The sequence below is a fragment of the Salmo trutta genome, chromosome 6, assembly GCF_901001165.1.
Source record: "Salmo trutta chromosome 6, fSalTru1.1, whole genome shotgun sequence".
NCBI classification, from domain to species: Eukaryota; Metazoa; Chordata; class Actinopteri; order Salmoniformes; family Salmonidae; genus Salmo; species Salmo trutta.
In genome coordinates, this window is record NC_042962.1 from 50,669,434 (window position 1) to 50,685,015 (window position 15,582).

At 45.4% G+C, this 15,582-nt stretch overlaps 3 protein-coding genes across 4 annotated transcripts; 2 read left to right on the forward strand and 1 right to left on the reverse strand.

Annotated features, from left to right (window-relative positions):
• Positions 1-1,295: 1,295 nt before the first annotated feature.
• LOC115196173 (cytokine receptor-like factor 1) lies at positions 1,296-9,995 on the forward strand. Of its 2 annotated transcripts, none has more exons than XM_029756803.1 (8): positions 1,296-1,454; positions 4,996-5,274; positions 5,699-5,828; positions 5,975-6,144; positions 6,917-7,149; positions 7,268-7,361; positions 7,473-7,654; positions 7,812-9,995. In XM_029756803.1, the coding sequence occupies exons 2-8, from the start codon at positions 4,998-5,000 to the stop codon at positions 7,833-7,835; spliced, it is 1,110 nt and encodes a 369-aa protein (XP_029612663.1). In that variant the 5' UTR covers positions 1,296-1,454; positions 4,996-4,997; the 3' UTR covers positions 7,836-9,995. The 2 variants fall into 2 exon arrangements, with proteins under 2 accessions (XP_029612663.1, XP_029612662.1); XM_029756802.1 differs by lacking the exon at positions 1,296-1,454 and adding an exon at positions 2,013-2,519.
• Positions 9,996-10,000: 5 nt separating this feature from the next.
• On the forward strand, positions 10,001-13,687 carry LOC115196184 (outer dense fiber protein 3-like protein 2). The gene is made up of 5 exons (XM_029756815.1): positions 10,001-10,088; positions 10,317-10,427; positions 10,643-10,710; positions 12,978-13,205; positions 13,386-13,687. The coding sequence occupies exons 1-5, from the start codon at positions 10,046-10,048 to the stop codon at positions 13,542-13,544; spliced, it is 609 nt and encodes a 202-aa protein (XP_029612675.1). The 5' UTR covers positions 10,001-10,045; the 3' UTR covers positions 13,545-13,687.
• On the reverse strand, positions 13,654-15,407 carry ebi3 (Epstein-Barr virus induced 3). Its single transcript, XM_029756809.1, has 5 exons — positions 15,213-15,407; positions 14,857-14,974; positions 14,511-14,737; positions 14,247-14,413; positions 13,654-14,044 (listed from the first exon to the last, which is right to left on the reverse strand). Exons 1-5 carry the CDS (start codon positions 15,343-15,345, stop codon positions 13,895-13,897), a joined length of 795 nt encoding a protein of 264 aa, XP_029612669.1. The 5' UTR covers positions 15,346-15,407; the 3' UTR covers positions 13,654-13,894.
• Positions 15,408-15,582: the final 175 nt, after the last annotated feature.

Below are 15,582 nucleotides of genomic sequence, written 5' to 3' on the forward strand. Positions count from 1 at the left end.
TAAAATAGCAAATTTGAACATGTATTTTTGTAAGGATGAACTATTTAATGTTTTTTTCTATGTATGAAGAACATCTAACCTACTTTATTTAGTTGTCCTTTCTGGCTGAACTATCTTACTTACTTGACCTCATAAACCACAGTTTATTTCTGTCTGTTCTTTTGATGTGTAGAAGGAACATCAAAGTAGCTAATGAAGTTTTGGATTGTTCATATTTGTAGAATTTGGAAGAGAAACAATCTCTCAGTTTTGCAACCCTTTAAGCCCAATGTTGCGTTTTTGCATCACTTACAAAACTACCTCTGGCTCTGGCTCAGAATGTTTGTTTCTTGATTTATTTTCATTTTTTACATAGTCAGAACACAGAAAAACATATTTCAAGTAATGTACTTGGATGGCTACCAACATACACTATGCTTGTGTTGGGGACCAGTGTGGTCTCAGATGAGAGGACAGGTTTCTAATGTTTCAGAGGCTACTGATACCACAATAATCATACTGACACAACAAATACTAGTAAGACATGAATCTGGATCTAAGGAGATGCACTAGGTAGTGTCTGACATCATTGTTTAGTTTACATGATGCAATTCAGGCAGCGTTGCATTTTTGCAACCGTGGGTCTCACAGGGTTAAGCCACTTTTTTTCAGCCACATGCCGCATGGTTTTGCCATAGGCCTATGTTCCCAACAGCGTGGTCTGGTTTAAAGGGAATAAGCCTGTCTTCCCATGTCTGTTACAGTAGTACTGGATTGAACCATCTCCAATCTGTTCTCCTCAATGCTTCAGCATGGTTGTAGGCAGTCAGTCACAGATCCAGAACCAACTTACCCTCAGTGTGTGTGTGTGTGTGTGTGTGTGTGTGTGTGTGTGTGTGTGTGTGTGTGTGTGTGTGTGTGTGTGTGTGTGTGTGTGTGTGTGCGCGGGCATGTGTGCCATTCTCCTTTCATTCCCTTCCGATCAATCGACACCCCCCTTTAGCAAACCCGTTTTATTCTAACAGTCTTAGAATGGCTTATAAATGACACAACACAGGGTTTTCTTGTTCATTCAAACCTTTTTTTCACACTTACGGGATGCCCGGACAGTCGCCACGCCACGAGCGGGAATCACCTCGGGAACAACGGGCGCCTCCCGGAGCCGAGAGAAAGCATGGCATTGTGGGACATTTGCCTCTGAATCAGTTAACATTCTTAGTCTCTGTTACACTAACTGACTCAAAGAAGAGAGGGAGAGAAAGAGGGGGGGAGAGAGAGACCGAGAGAACGACTGAGAGAAAGAAAGAGAGGGGGATGCCAACTTCAGACATTTGTCATAGTGCCCATTGAGATGTTCAACTTGAAGTGTTTTTTTTTTAATCCTACAAGATAATGCAGTATGATTGAGTAGACTGGATGTTGTGACTGTAGTCTACCTTACATCACCGTCTCGCTCATGTGAATTAAGACATCTAGTGAGTTACCCAACGCATCAGATAACACCCACTCTCACCACTCCTACAATGTCAAATCAGTGATTACTTCAAAGGGAAGGAAGGTAGGAATGAAAGAAGAATTGAAGGAAGGAATGACTGATGAAAATATTGATGAAATATTTAATATAATTGGGAAAAGTGACAAGTTCCAATCTAAGCTAGTTGGTGGGGGGGGGGGGGGGGGGGTGTAGACTCACTCAATGAGAAAAATATACTACTGTAAGACATAATATGTATTGTTCCCTGCAGGCATTGGGTATGGGTTATGCAAGATACCACAATACATCCCTTTCACCACCTGTCACCATAACATCAAAACAAACACAAACCCAACCACCAAACCATCTCAGATATCACACACATGCACAAGCATGCACGCATAGACACACAGACACACGCATGCATGCACATACTGTGTGGGAGTCAGAGTCATCATGAGGAAGTTTCCTATAATGCTCTGTGACTCAACACTCAACAGCCCCCCCAGGCAGAAAAGAAGGAGGGAGAGAAAGAAAAGAGGGGGAAAGAGTGATTCGGTGAAAGTGAATGGATCTGACTCCTTGACGCATCACAGGCCAAGAGATGGGGAGGGGGGATTGAAAAAGAGAGGAAAAGACTGGGGGGAAGAAAAAATGACTGGTGTTTGTGTGGGAAGAGAGGAGGAGCTTGAAAAGTATGAACTTGTGTGTGAAGACGCAGACAGACAGAAGTTGAAGCACTAGAATACTAAAAGGAGTTTGGAAAAGATCACGACTACTGATGGTCTCTTTAGAACCGGAGATGGTTTGCTATCAACTGATAAAATAATAGGTTTGGACGGAGCTTGGGCACGAAAGACTCCTCTTCTCGCATCTTCGGACTGCGGTGCTATTCAACTTGAACCCGTGCGGTCCCCTCCTAACCTGTGTAAATTATACTCTATTAATATAAGCGTAACAAGTGGAGAGTTTACCGACTGAACGAAAGAAGATAAAAGTTGCTATAAAATGTTGTCATTATTATTCTTGATTATGTACATTCCTGCTGTGATGTCCTCATCGTCACGTAAGTACAGCAGCTCTTCCATGTGATAACACGCGTTGTCTGTAAAGCTGGTTTGGTAGGATACTGTCCTTAACCTTGTTTATGCGCTAAACTGTATTGTTTATGCGGGTTTCATAGGGAATGAGTCTACAAAATAATTGCCCTAACAATTGCAAGTCCTACATATTTTGAAAGGATTATCCATAATATTGTTGTCCTAAAAAGAATAATGTTTGGTAAATATTAAGTCATTTGAACGCAGGCAATCAGATTTAGTAGGCTACCATATTTTTTCCAAACATTTCAAATGAAATGAATTGGCTAAACTTAATTATAATGCATTTCATAAAGAAATAAAATAACATTTGAAATCTGTATCCAGCGTCAAACTATGTAAAATAATGCGATATTGCTTTATGTAAAATATTGCAATATAAAAAAAAAGTCAGTGAACAATCACTAGCCCTTCTAGATTTGATGAAATGGTGAAATAATAATCCTAGACACAGACCTCGGTATTCTTGACCATGCTATTGTGTCCCAAGAGGATGGATTTCAACAGGTCGGCTCATAATTCGTTTAACACATATAGCTCTGGGCTTTACAGACGGTGACATCATATGGTCGGGTCTCGGGGAATATTAACCGCCAGTTTAATACAAAGTCAAGTAAATAAATCACAGTTATGTGCTGCGGTATGTCGGCTAGATTTTGTGTCTGTGTCCAGTTTATTTGTATAGATGAGTTAAAAAAACTACGTAGGCCTAGATTATTATTGTCCAACCATTAACTTTTTATGTATTTTTAGTTGTTTCTATTAATGAAGAAATTAGTGTATACGATAGTAGTGAGCCACTGCCTCTATAGCAAGAAGTATTGGACTTTTATGGCACAGGTTGTGCACTGCACTTTCCACAGAGTTGCTGGTTCAAGAGCAAGACTCCCCCCTCCCCCCATAGATTCATAACAAAGCAATACACGTTTTCTGAAAGGTTATTTTTCCTGGTTTGGATGTGCATCAGCATTCTCCTCACCACTGAAGACCTTTAGGCCGCCTTGTGGTTTCTCACCTTCCTTTCTATGTCATGTTGATGCTCTCTAGTTGATGTTCTGTTCTTGTTGTCAACATTTCCAGTGAAAACTCCCACACACTCATCATAGTCAAAGTAACTGCCATTCAGAAAACATCACATGGCTCGATATGGCTAAATCTTGCATGACTTCTTGTTTCAATTCCCTCACATACAAGGCCTCCATCAAATGTTCCACGTGTGGCTCCTTTGTCCCGTAGACGGACAGAAACACAGACTACCTTTGAACTGTTCCTTGCAGCAGCGAAAGGTAAACAGTGTTTTATAAACCAGGGGATTAGTCGCTTTCCAAGCATCCTTGAAGACTGACATCCAGAACCAGGAGGGTCTAAAACCAGAGGCCATTTTTTATCTTCACAACACCAGTGCTGTAATACAGGGCTTTAGCCCGACAGCTTGTGTGTTTACTTAGATTCAAAGCAATGTTTTTTTACCCCTGAGAAACAAACAGGGTGTTGCAGACTTTTGTTCCATCCAAGCACTTAACACACCTGATCAAACTGATCACCATCTTGGCTCTGTGCCTGGATGGAAAGAAAACCCTGCAGAAATGATTAATGCTCAGTCTCAGACATGAACGAAAACAAACATTCTGTACAAGCCGTATAATCAGTGCACAGAACACTCTTACCAGAAAAAAACACCTTTGCACCTTTATAACCATCACCTATATGAGCAGCCTTACCTCAGGAGACCTCCTTTCTAGAAACAAATACTATTTTACAGCCCATAGTTACTTGTTCAGAACCCTAGGGCTAAAGCCCTTGTGTATTTACTCACGCATTAGGAGAGTAAATACACAAGTGTAATTGCATCTGTCGTTGAGGTCTTTGGACTGAATGTTCTGCTCCTTAATTCAGGGGCATTCCCTCTGCTTAGCCTTTCCTGTAATGCTGCAGTGGTGAGAGACCATGATTGTTATGGAGCTGGATCGTTGTTTGATTGGCTAATCACGGCCTGGCTTCCTTTCCACGATTATACATTTGCAGCATCAGTGTTGCCAGTGTTTTGGTGTAAATAGTGTGTGTGTATGTGTGGTTGAGGAGGAGTTTTGGTCAAATTAATGTCTTCATAAGAGCTTCCTCAAAGCAAAACAGAGTCTTTATCTGAGGTAACTGTTCAACACTCATGGCTTGAGGATGAGACTTATAGAGGTCTGACAATGTGATAAACACTCTGGGTCTATGGAAGTGGAAATCTGGGTTTACTACTGACCTGGGAGTTACTGCTGTATTCTACAGAAGCCTATTTGTTGGATATTCTCTTCTGAGTCATTGAATCAGTAAAAACACATCTCTCTCTCTTTCCCCTCTCGTCTGTCTCTTTCCCTCTGCTTACTGGGAATCAATAGTTCAATCGACCATTCTTTCATCCATTAATTCACTCATCCCATCTCTCCCCTCCAGAGATGGCAGGGATCTTCCCCCAGGACCCAGCCCTGCCCATCGGCTCCACCCTCACTGCCACATGTTCAGTCAGCCCTGATCTGGGCCTCCACGCCAGCTCTCTGTTCTGGAGCCTGAATGGCCACCGGCTGCCCAGCTCTTCCTACAGCGTGTTGAGCCCTACGGCCCTCAGTGTCACCCTGCCGGGCTTGCCAGCCTCTAGGCAGAGGTCAGGGGACAACCTGGTGTGTCACAACCATGGAGGACATGTTCTAGCCGGGTCCTGTCTCTACATTGGGAGTAAGTGGAGCAAAACACACACACACACACACACACACACACATCTAGCAGCAGCATCTAGCGCACACACATAGCTAAAAGTGAACAGTGTTATACCAGTCTCATGAGTAACTGTAGGGTCTTTAGTCCTGTTAACTCCTGTGTTATTACACCATGTTGTGGTGCATTACTCCCTTTACTACTCCCTGGACATGGAGTCTGACACACACACACATACACACACAGGTCTGACAGACATACACACACAAACACACACACAGTATTGTCACAGTGCCCTAATCTCAGCATGACCTCACTGTTCAACACCTTGTGTTCAGAAAGGGATGGAATCTTGGCAAAGTCCCAGAATTTGAACCCCAGACAGACAGAAGAACATTCTGGACTAAAATATATCCTCTCTCCCGCCACCCACCTTCTCCCTCAGTGCCTCCAGTGAAGCCAGTCAACTTGACCTGCTGGTCCAGAAACATCAAAGACCTGACCTGTCGATGGGCACCGGGAGGACAGGGAGAGACCTTCATCAAGACCAAATACACACTCAAATACAAACTCAGGTACACACTCCTTACACACACTTAATACACACGCATTCTAATACAGTCTGAGTCTAATACACGTGTGTGTGTGTGTGTGTGTGTGTGTGTGTGTGTGTGTGTGTGTGTGTGTGTGTGTGTGTGTGTGTGTGTGTGTGTGTGTGTAGGTGGTATGGCAGAGAGAGAGAATGTGAGGAGTACAATGCCGCCCAGCCGTACTCTTGCTACATACCTCGTGACCTTGCCCTCTTCACGCCCTACGAGATCTGGGTGGAAGCCACCAATCAGCTCGGCTCAGCCACCTCTGATGTCATCACCCTGGATATCCTAGACGTGGGTGAGTGTGTGCATACGTGCGAGTGTGTGTGTGTGAGAGAGACAGAGACAGATAGAGAGACAGAGAGAGAGAGTAAGTGCCTGAACTTTGACCCTCTGGCTTTAGAGCTTTACATCTTGCCCCATTTAAAAGTTGCCCTGGGGCACATATCCAGGATCAGCTTACCTAGCCCAAGACCTAACAGTAACCATTAGTGGAGAATCGTAAAACTGACCTAAGATAAACATCTAGGACCAACTTCATCCTACTACTTAGATCCCAACCCAGGATTTTGGGGGTGAGGGGGAACACACACACACACACACACACACACACACACACACACACACACACACACACACACACACACACACACACACACACACACACACACACACACACACACACACACACACAAATGGGGGAGGACGGGCATTTTGACAAATGGAAGAAGACCAGACACACCCTGCCTTTTGATGAGCTAATTTTCCTTTTACTCACGCTGGGTGGGCACACACACACACACACACACACACACACACACCCTGCGGATGGGGCAGGGCTAGGAAGGTGGGCGATTGACGCTTTACACCACTCGAGTTACTACTCGCTGCTTCCTCATTTCCCTCCACACTGAAACTAATAACACAAACTAACAGTACCTGTGCTGTATGACTTCCTGTTACGCTCAGATCCAATTCACTCAGAGAAGAAAGAAATAACCATTATTTTAGACGGAGCTTGCTGCTTTAAAGTCGTTTTCTGAGTTACGCTACCTCTTTCCCGTCCACAGTAACGACGGACCCGCCGTCAGCTGTGAGTGTGAGTCGTGTGGGTGACCTGGAGGACCATCTGAGTGTTCGATGGAAGTCTCCACCAGCTCTCAAAGACTTCCTGTTCCAGGCCAAGTACCAGATACGCTACCGGCTGGAGGACAACTCAGACTGGAAGGTCATGGATGACGTTGGGAACCAGACATCATGTCGTCTGGCAGGCCTGAGACCGGGTACTGTGTATTTTGTCCAGGTACGGTGTGTGTGTGTGTGTGTGTGTGTGTGTGTGTGTGTGTGTGTGTGTGTGTGTGTGTGTGTGTGTGTGTGTGTGTGTGTGTATGTGTGTGGTAATCCCACTGTGTTCTATGCAGGTGCGCTGTAACCCAGTAGGGATCTATGGGTCACGTAGGGCTGGTATCTGGAGTGAATGGAGTCATCCTACTGCTGCTTCTACACCTCGTAGTGGTGAGGACACACACACACACACACACACACACACACACACACACACACACACACACACACACATCTGCACACCCAAACACACACTCTAACCCCCTCTCTCCCCTCCTACAGAGCGTGCATTATCAGGTTCGTGTGACTCCAAGTCTGGGGACTCCAATTCTACGTTACGTCGAGAGCTGAAGCAGTTCTTCGGCTGGGTACGGAATCATGCGTATGGCTGCGGCGGCATGTCAATCAAACTCTATGACCAATGGCGAGTCTGGATGCAGAAGAGCCACAAAACACGTAACCAGGTAGGTAAGGATCTAAGTAGAACTCACCTGCACTCGTATACAACGACCACACACACAGGCATGCTCACAGGTCTTATTGAATCATTTGTATCATCATGTTTGAATCGTTCAGCTTTTCTTGTTCAGGGAAATCCTCATTAGTTTTTCTCTCTCTCAGGTCCTACAAGGGGATAAGTCATAGTACGCATCACCCCTGCCTTTAAACAACCAGCAACAAAGTCAAGACAACATCATGTGTGTGAAAAATGGTTTCCCCTAAATGCTGTGATTTTGCATACACCATTCAGCGACGGAAGAAGGGGGCATAAATACAATTTTGGGGACAGTGTCTCTAGGCTATGCTGTAATTATTTAACAAGACATGGAGGAATAAGAAGTTGAGGAATAGTGATCTTCTTCTTACTGTGGAAATACTGGCAGCTCTGAAAAGCTGGAGATCCACAGCACCCTCTAGTGGAAGCTAACATACTTGGAGGAACAGTGGAGATGGAGGACCATAGTAACGTTTCTAGTCACATCCCAGTCTTAAACCATGACGACCCAATCGGAACTGTCTGTAACCTGATATTTGTGAACCCTGGTCTGCGGGGGTTCAAGACTATAGACTGACATTCAAGACTATAGACTGTTCAAGACTATAGACTGACATTGTTGTCTGTATCAGTGTGGAGATCTGTCTTAATAATAAGTAGGGCCAGGAGTCTTTCCTGATCATACGGCCCTGCCCAGGAAAACTTCCTGACCATAATGTTTACCTGTGGAGGCAGTTCACCACCTATATTTTTGTACTATCATATTTAAACTATTATGTTTTGTTAGTAAGTTATGTTAGGTTAGTGATCATGTTATTGACTTAATTATGAGTTTTGTTTGAAAGAGTTTGTAAGTCTTTCTATTCACACACACTCGCACACACCCCCAGACACACAGCTGTGTTCCTCTATGCACTTATAGCCTGTCATGTTAATGTTACTGATGTTACACTGGGGGAACAGGAATGATGTTCTCTATATGTAATCTATACGTAATCTATACATGACTCCATTAACCCAGTTTATACATGGCTGGTCTTACATCACCAATGACTCCAGTGCCCTGTTTTATTCTAAAAGTACTTTGTGACAGAGCATTTTATGAGTCCAATTTTCATGTTCACTACAGTGGCAAGCTTGTGGCGATACATAATTGGTAGCAACACGACTCTGTTTACCCAGCATGTTTAGAATCAACGCCCACGTTGTCTGTCTGATGTTGATGACATGGCTGCAGGTTCCCGTTACTGCGGCCTGCCAGTGTCCTGAGTCAGTGCCTGTTAATAATTAACCCGTGTTTGTTGGTCAGGGCTCTGCTCACAACCTTTAGTTACCCATCTCTGCCTTCCAGCACACTTTATGTAAAGATATCCTATACAGTAACTTAAAGCTACACTCAGCAATATGATATCATTATGCACTGCTGGTCAAATTTCTGCTTACAGAAACAGCAGCAATGCAAATTAGGGAGAGACAATAGTGGCAGTCTTGGTAAATCTGAATTCTGTTGTTGTTTATGTATGTATGTTCAGCAGGAAGTTTCCCCAATATGTGCGATGATATCCTATTGAAATTCCTCCAACATCACAGTGTGTACCAGAGAGACAGAGGGGGCATCTAATGATTGCTGCAGGTGGGCAAAGTGTAGCTAATTGTCTATGCGTGACTAAATGGGTTTAACCTTGGTCATCTGTGCCACAACATCGTTAACCAGCTGAGCTAAAGCCTGGGCATTAGCTAAAGCCTTGAATAGCTACCGTAAGTCTTCAGTCGCCAGGGAAGCGTACTCATCACATGGACATGGAGTCACCTCTATGACACATGAACTCTAAGAAGAGAAGTGAGATGGTGATGTAGGTGTACCCAGGGCTGCAGAATGGAGATAACGTTTCCTCAGCTTGTAAAGACCATTTATAATTCAGCCTTTGAGGCTGTGCTTTTCCTGAAGAGGCTGGATGGTGCCGGGAGTGAATCAGTGACAGAACAGCAAAGAGTAAAGGGAAGAGAAGGAAGAAGAGTAGAGTTGTCAACTTATTCTGGGATACCTTTTGAGTGAAGTGGTCTAAAAAAGTTTTGTCTACAGACGTGGAGCAGGACGGACCCGTACAGAGGATATGTTTGGACTAACAGAGGATCAAACCAGACCGAATCTCTTCTCCTGCTTATTATTGTTGAGCTGATTGGTGATTGCATTTCTAGCTGCCAGAGAATCACAGGGCTGCCCACGCAGACACAACTGACTGCTCTGGGAGAGAAAGCATTCTCTGAGGATTGGCAACCCTAGCTGGGAGTGACAGAAGAACAAAGTGTAAAAGAGAAATAGAGGAGGGGTAGGAAAATAGAGAGAGATCGACAAATCATGGAGGTTAAGAGACGTCCGATAATTGCTGGCAGAGGGAAAGGTTTGTTGAAGACATCTGTTATGCAACATGTTTAAATTAAAACTTTAATTTAGTTGACATGGACAGTACTCAACACTGTCATATTTCTGTTTTAACATCAATGGAAAAGTGAAATGTAGAAGCTCAAGAAACTGGAGGAGCAGGAGTATGGGAAAAAAATGTTTTTTTGTTTTACATGAATGGAAAATAAACATGATCATTATCATCACCATCATTACTTGTTGCTAGGGCCAGGCCCCGGTCACTATGCTCTCCCTCCAACCATTGGCTACGTCAACCATGACCTCACCAAGCCCAGTAGCCCCGCCTACACCTTCCACAGACGTATGAGCAGCAATAGTAAGTCTCTGAGGTCAATCTCAGTCTCCTTGCCTATTTCTCTTGTATGGTGAGTAGACTTTATTCACACCGTTGCCATGAGGATTCACACTCCAGGTTAGTAGGGCAGGAAGCAGAAGTCGATGGAAAATACTGCTGACATTTTCCTCAAGTTTGACCTTTAAATTCACCTTTGACCTTTATTAATATGAATTATTGTGCGTTCTTCTCCACAGTGGTCTCCGTGGATTGCAGTCCAGGACTCCAGTACCACATCGATACCAAGATGACCCGGTTCGGCCACGTCGGTACCCCTTCTTACTCCATGCTAGGCAGGGCAAGACGCGTCGGTACCCCTTCTTACTCCATGCTAGGCAGGGCAAGACGCGCCGGTACCCCTTCTTACTCCATGCTAGGCAGGGCAAGACGCGCCGGTACCCCTTCTTACTCCATGCTAGGCAGGGCAAGACGCGCCGGTACCCCTTCTTACTCCATGCTAGGCAGGGCAAGACGCGCCGGTACCCCTTCTTACTCCATGCTAGGCAGGGCAAGACGCGCCGGTACCCCTTCTTACTCCATGCTAGGCAGGGCAAGACGCGCCGGTACCCCTTCTTACTCAATGCTAGGCAGGGCAAGACGCGTCGGTACCCCTTCTTACTCCATGCTAGGCAGGGCAAGATGCGTCGGTACCCCTTCTTACTCCATGCTAGGCAGGGCAAGACGCGTCGGTACCCCTTCTTACTCCATGCTAGGCAGGGCAAGACGCGCTGGTACCCCTTCTTACTCCATGCTAGGCAGGGCAAGACGCGCTGGTACCCCTTCTTACTCCATGCTAGGCAGGGCAAGACGCGCTGGTACCCCTTCTTACTCCATGCTAGGCAGGGCAAGACGCGCCGGTGAGACTAGCTACTCCCTGAATCAGATAAATTTTTCAATCAAACTCTATTACCCCAGTGGGCATTTGTTGCTGGACATTCTTTACATTCTCTCCCTCTCTCTCTCACCCCTATCTCTCTCTCCCCCCTCTCTCTCTCACCCCCTCTCTCTCCATCACTCTCACTTCTAGCTGAACTCTTCCAGACTCCAGGTCCAGGTGCCTACAGCCCAGAGAAAGCTCATCTCAGACCTCCCTCCTACGCTATTGGCTCTCGGCAGGGGCGGAAATCCCGGGGGGGACGGGGGGGACACGACCCCCCCATCCTGGGAAAAATATGATTTGTCCCCCCCAATATATCACTGAAACAATGAAAGCAATTGTGCTGATTATAGACACTTAATAGCCCGTTTTTAAGTTTCAAAAGATTGCGACCCCCCCCCACCCTTTGCCTCACAATGGTTTGATCCACTGCCAGTTCCTTAGTTGGCAAGGTAACAGAGGGGTCGTGTCTACTGTCTGAAAGGCACTCAATGAACGTAACTGACGTGAGGTTAATCCAGTCAATCGCGCACACACACTAGCTGAATATGCAGAGCTAGCGCGAAAATATTAACTATTAAGCTAGCTAGTACCTATTCCATTTATGTGGCCTCGTCAAAGATGGAATCTTTGCTATCGTCAATTTATTCCAAGATCAGCATGCAGATGATGTAAGTTAGTGCTTCAAAGTCCTTGTGATAAGGTTAGCGATAAACTGAAGTCCAAACTGAACAGAACTACACTCTCTTCTACCATTGTCTTAAATATATTTAATGGTCTCGTTGCAAAAGCCAGCCAATATGAAACAAACTATTAAAATTACAAAAGGTTGCAGCATATGTTGTGTAAATGGTGAACTCATACAGCTGTCAACTTGTCATTTTAATCCGTTTCACATTTGCTAGCTACCTTTTAGATCGAAGCCCAAATATAATGATAAAAGATAAGATGATAGAAGCCCATCTCCTACTGTAAATAACCTACACACTGTGTGTGTGTGTAGCCAGCCAGCCAGGTAGAAAAATGGCAGAAAAATAAAAGACGGACATCAGAGTATTTTTCAGTACACCAAAACGCATAGTAAGAACCCTAGTAGCCTAATATCTCAAAGACTAGTTGATAAAATGTTCATAAGAAAGAAATGAAATTCTAATGGAAATGTTTCACAATGATGTCATTAGGCAGAGCAGGCAACAGATGGCACACAGACAGCAGAGTTGGGGACAGATATGCAGGGACAGACTGGCAGAGACGGAGTCTCAGGTAAGTTTGTTGTCTTTGTTTGGCAACATTATGAAAGGTTCATAAAATAGGAACATAATTGGAAAATGCCATGGATACCCCCACTCTCAACTTAAACTGGTGACTGAACTAAGATTTGTTAAAGGCAATGGTATTGCTGTTGTGATTAGTTGTGTAGTTTTGGGTACCGGTATTTAGGAGTACGGCAAGCACCTTATTTCTTTGGTTTCTCAATATACATTTACCATATTACAATGTAGGCTATGTGTTACAGCACTACTTTTGGTGTCCCCCTCAGGAATTGCTCTTGAGAAAATTTTATGTAATTGTCCCCTCCAAAGTTGATATCAGATTTTCGCCCCTGGCTCTCGGTCACGTTACCGTATAATGGATTCTGTGCCCGCCCCTGACAGGTACAAATGAAAGAGACAGTGTGTGAGAGAGGGAGAGGTAGGTACACCCACTCTAACCTGCTGGGTTCCCAGGTGCCACACAAGCCGTCCAGTGTCAGCTACAGCTTGGCGGGGCGCAGACAGGTAGGAGCTCCATCAGAAGACCGGTCCATGACCCCTGGACCAGGACGCTACAACCGTACTGACCCCAGCGTCTACCTCACACGACAGCCATCCTTCTCTATACAGGTTCATAGCTTTATCTTTTATTTATGTAGGCTGTAGGTGTATTTAATTAGCTTTTTAGCTATTTATTTATTTTCAATGTAATATTTTGTATAGTATTTTCTTGCATGTATCTTCCTCTAGACTAGAGTATTGGGATGTTTCCCTTAAAATAAAGTTGGATGTGATTTTAATTTTGTCCAGAGCCGGACTACCCGGGCCAGCGATCAGTCTCAGAAGCCTGGGCCAGGGACCCACAGCCCGGAGAAGGTCCTGCTCCACCTCCCCAGACCTCCTGCCTTCTCCCTGGGCATCACACACTCGGAGTTCATTACTCCTCTGGTGGTGGTTGTTTCCGACTGATTTTTATTGGAGTTTCACACGGAGTTTGTGGAAATGCTGGAGTCAATTCTGAGTTAAATACCACTGTGTTGTTTTAATGAGCACATTTAGCACAATGTTGGAAACTTGCTTTACAAATAAAGTGTTTTTATTATCATTGTTAAGCCAAGTTGCGGTTTACAAATGCGGTTGATCTATGGGTGTGACCTGTGTTGATCTCTGTGTGTGTGTGTGTGTGTGTGTGTGTGTGTGTGTGTGTGTGTGTGTGTGTGTGTGTGTGTGTGTGTGTGTGTGTACACATGTGCATATGTGCCTGTGTTATCTCAGTGTGTATGTGTGTGTGTGTTATCTCAGTGTGTATGTGTGTGTGTTCAGTGTGCAGGCATAGTGACAGTAACAGGTAGGCTCCAATCACTGCTCTGTCCCAGCCCCATCAGTTCCATGGAACACACCTGAACTAGATAAGACCTCCCAGGAGACAGCCTTGGTAGAACTTTCTTGGTGTCCTCAAACGGATCCAACTACAGAGACAAAGGGAGACAGAGAGATTGAGGGGGGGGAGAGAGAATCAGAGAGAGGGGGAGGAAAGAGAGATTGAGAGAGAGGGGGGAGGAAAGAGAGATTGAGAGGGGGGGAGAGAGAATGAGAGAGAGGGGGAGGAAAGAGAGAGTGAGAAAAGGAGAGCAAGACAGGGTCACACAGACACAATAAGAGTGCACTCACAGTGATCTCATGTGGGGTACCCTTGTTGTCCCAGTGGTATCTGATTTGGTACTTCAGGGGGAAGAGGGTGCGGTCAGACCAGGAAGGGGGAGGGGCCCACTTCACTAACAGACTCAGCTTCCCGGGAACGACTTGCACAGTCACATTCACAGGGGGGTCCGGCTTCACTACAGACACACACACACACATACACACACACACAGGTTCACAATGATTCTGCTACTACTATTCCAATAGGTGGGAGACACAGAGACAGGTTCTTACCAATGTCCTCTACAGTGAAGGCCTGTAGGTGGGAGGCGCTGCCCATACGGTTGACTCCTGTGATGTTGAGCTTGTAAGACGTGTAGAGCTTTAAACCCTTTAGGACACAGAGCCACCTCGCCCATGGAGAGGAGCCATTCACCCCAGGGAGAGAGGACTCTGGGCTGGGGAGAGGATGCACGGAGGTAGGGTAGGGATGGCACTGCTGGATCTCTCCGCCTTTCATACTAGGACATACAGAGTGATTAACTGAGAAAGGGGGATGTTTTGAGCATCTATAAGCTTCTCTCTCAAACTCTTTCTCACACCTCCCACACACACACACACACACACACAAACAGTTTACCTGTAGGTGGCGATGTACTGTATGGGAAGCTGGGTCTGTGGAGGCTCAGGCCATGAGCAGAGGGCTTTGAAGGGGTAACTGGGAGACCAGCAACGTACCTCTGGAGGGGAGGGGGGGTCTGCCAGTGGCATAGGATACACACACTCAGAACTCACCCCTCAAATACACTCAGGGGAGAGGGAGAAGCAGTGGAAGGGGAGAGAGAAAAGGGGAAAGTAGGAAATAGGGGTGGAGAGGGGAGGGGGCGAGACAGAGAAAGGAAAGAAACAGGGGATGTGGAGAGGGAAGGAAAGGAGAGAAGAGAGCCATCTTTAAGTATTCCAGACAGGTCCTCATTTCTGAGAATGCAGTCTCACCCCTTTCTGCTCTGTTCTCTCCTGATGGAACCGTCGGAACCGTCCCATCGCTGCTGAGTACACCGCTGAGAAGAGTCACCACAGCACACACACACAGCCAGAACAGAACACACACACAATGCTGGACGTACATTCCTCTTATGTTAAGAACAGACAGGCTACAGTGACTGACTGACTGACTGACTGACTAACTAATATTCTAATATTGACAGTTTTACAAAGCTGCCCACAATCCAAAGTCTCCTCTCATCGGCTTGATTCCAAATAAAGTCCCTACCCCCTAGCTAACAGTGCATACCCCTAGGTTGATTTGATATTGTGCAACACTAGGGTTGTAAAACTACAGGTCATTTACCAAAGTTAACGGAAT

Coding starts and splice junctions, on each gene's coding strand:
- LOC115196173 (XM_029756802.1), top strand. CDS start 2,462: ATGTTGTCATTATTATTCTTGATTATGTACATTCCTGCTGTGATGTCC. Junction 5,275..5,698: donor GTCCTGTCTCTACATTGGGA/GTAAGTGGAGCA, acceptor CTTCTCCCTCAG/TGCCTCCAGTGAAGCCAGTC. Junction 5,829..5,974: donor ACACTCAAATACAAACTCAG/GTACACACTCCT, acceptor GTGTGTGTGTAG/GTGGTATGGCAGAGAGAGAG.
- LOC115196184 (XM_029756815.1), top strand. CDS start 10,046: ATGGAGGTTAAGAGACGTCCGATAATTGCTGGCAGAGGGAAAG. Junction 10,089..10,316: donor AATTGCTGGCAGAGGGAAAG/GTTTGTTGAAGA, acceptor ACTTGTTGCTAG/GGCCAGGCCCCGGTCACTAT. Junction 13,206..13,385: donor AGCCATCCTTCTCTATACAG/GTTCATAGCTTT, acceptor AATTTTGTCCAG/AGCCGGACTACCCGGGCCAG.
- ebi3 (XM_029756809.1), bottom strand. CDS start 15,345: ATGTACGTCCAGCATTGTGTGTGTGTTCTGTTCTGGCTGTGTGTGTGT. Junction 14,975..15,212: donor AGAGAACAGAGCAGAAAGGG/GTGAGACTGCAT, acceptor TGCCACTGGCAG/ACCCCCCCTCCCCTCCAGAG. Junction 14,414..14,510: donor CTTCACTGTAGAGGACATTG/GTAAGAACCTGT, acceptor GTGTGTCTGTAG/TGAAGCCGGACCCCCCTGTG.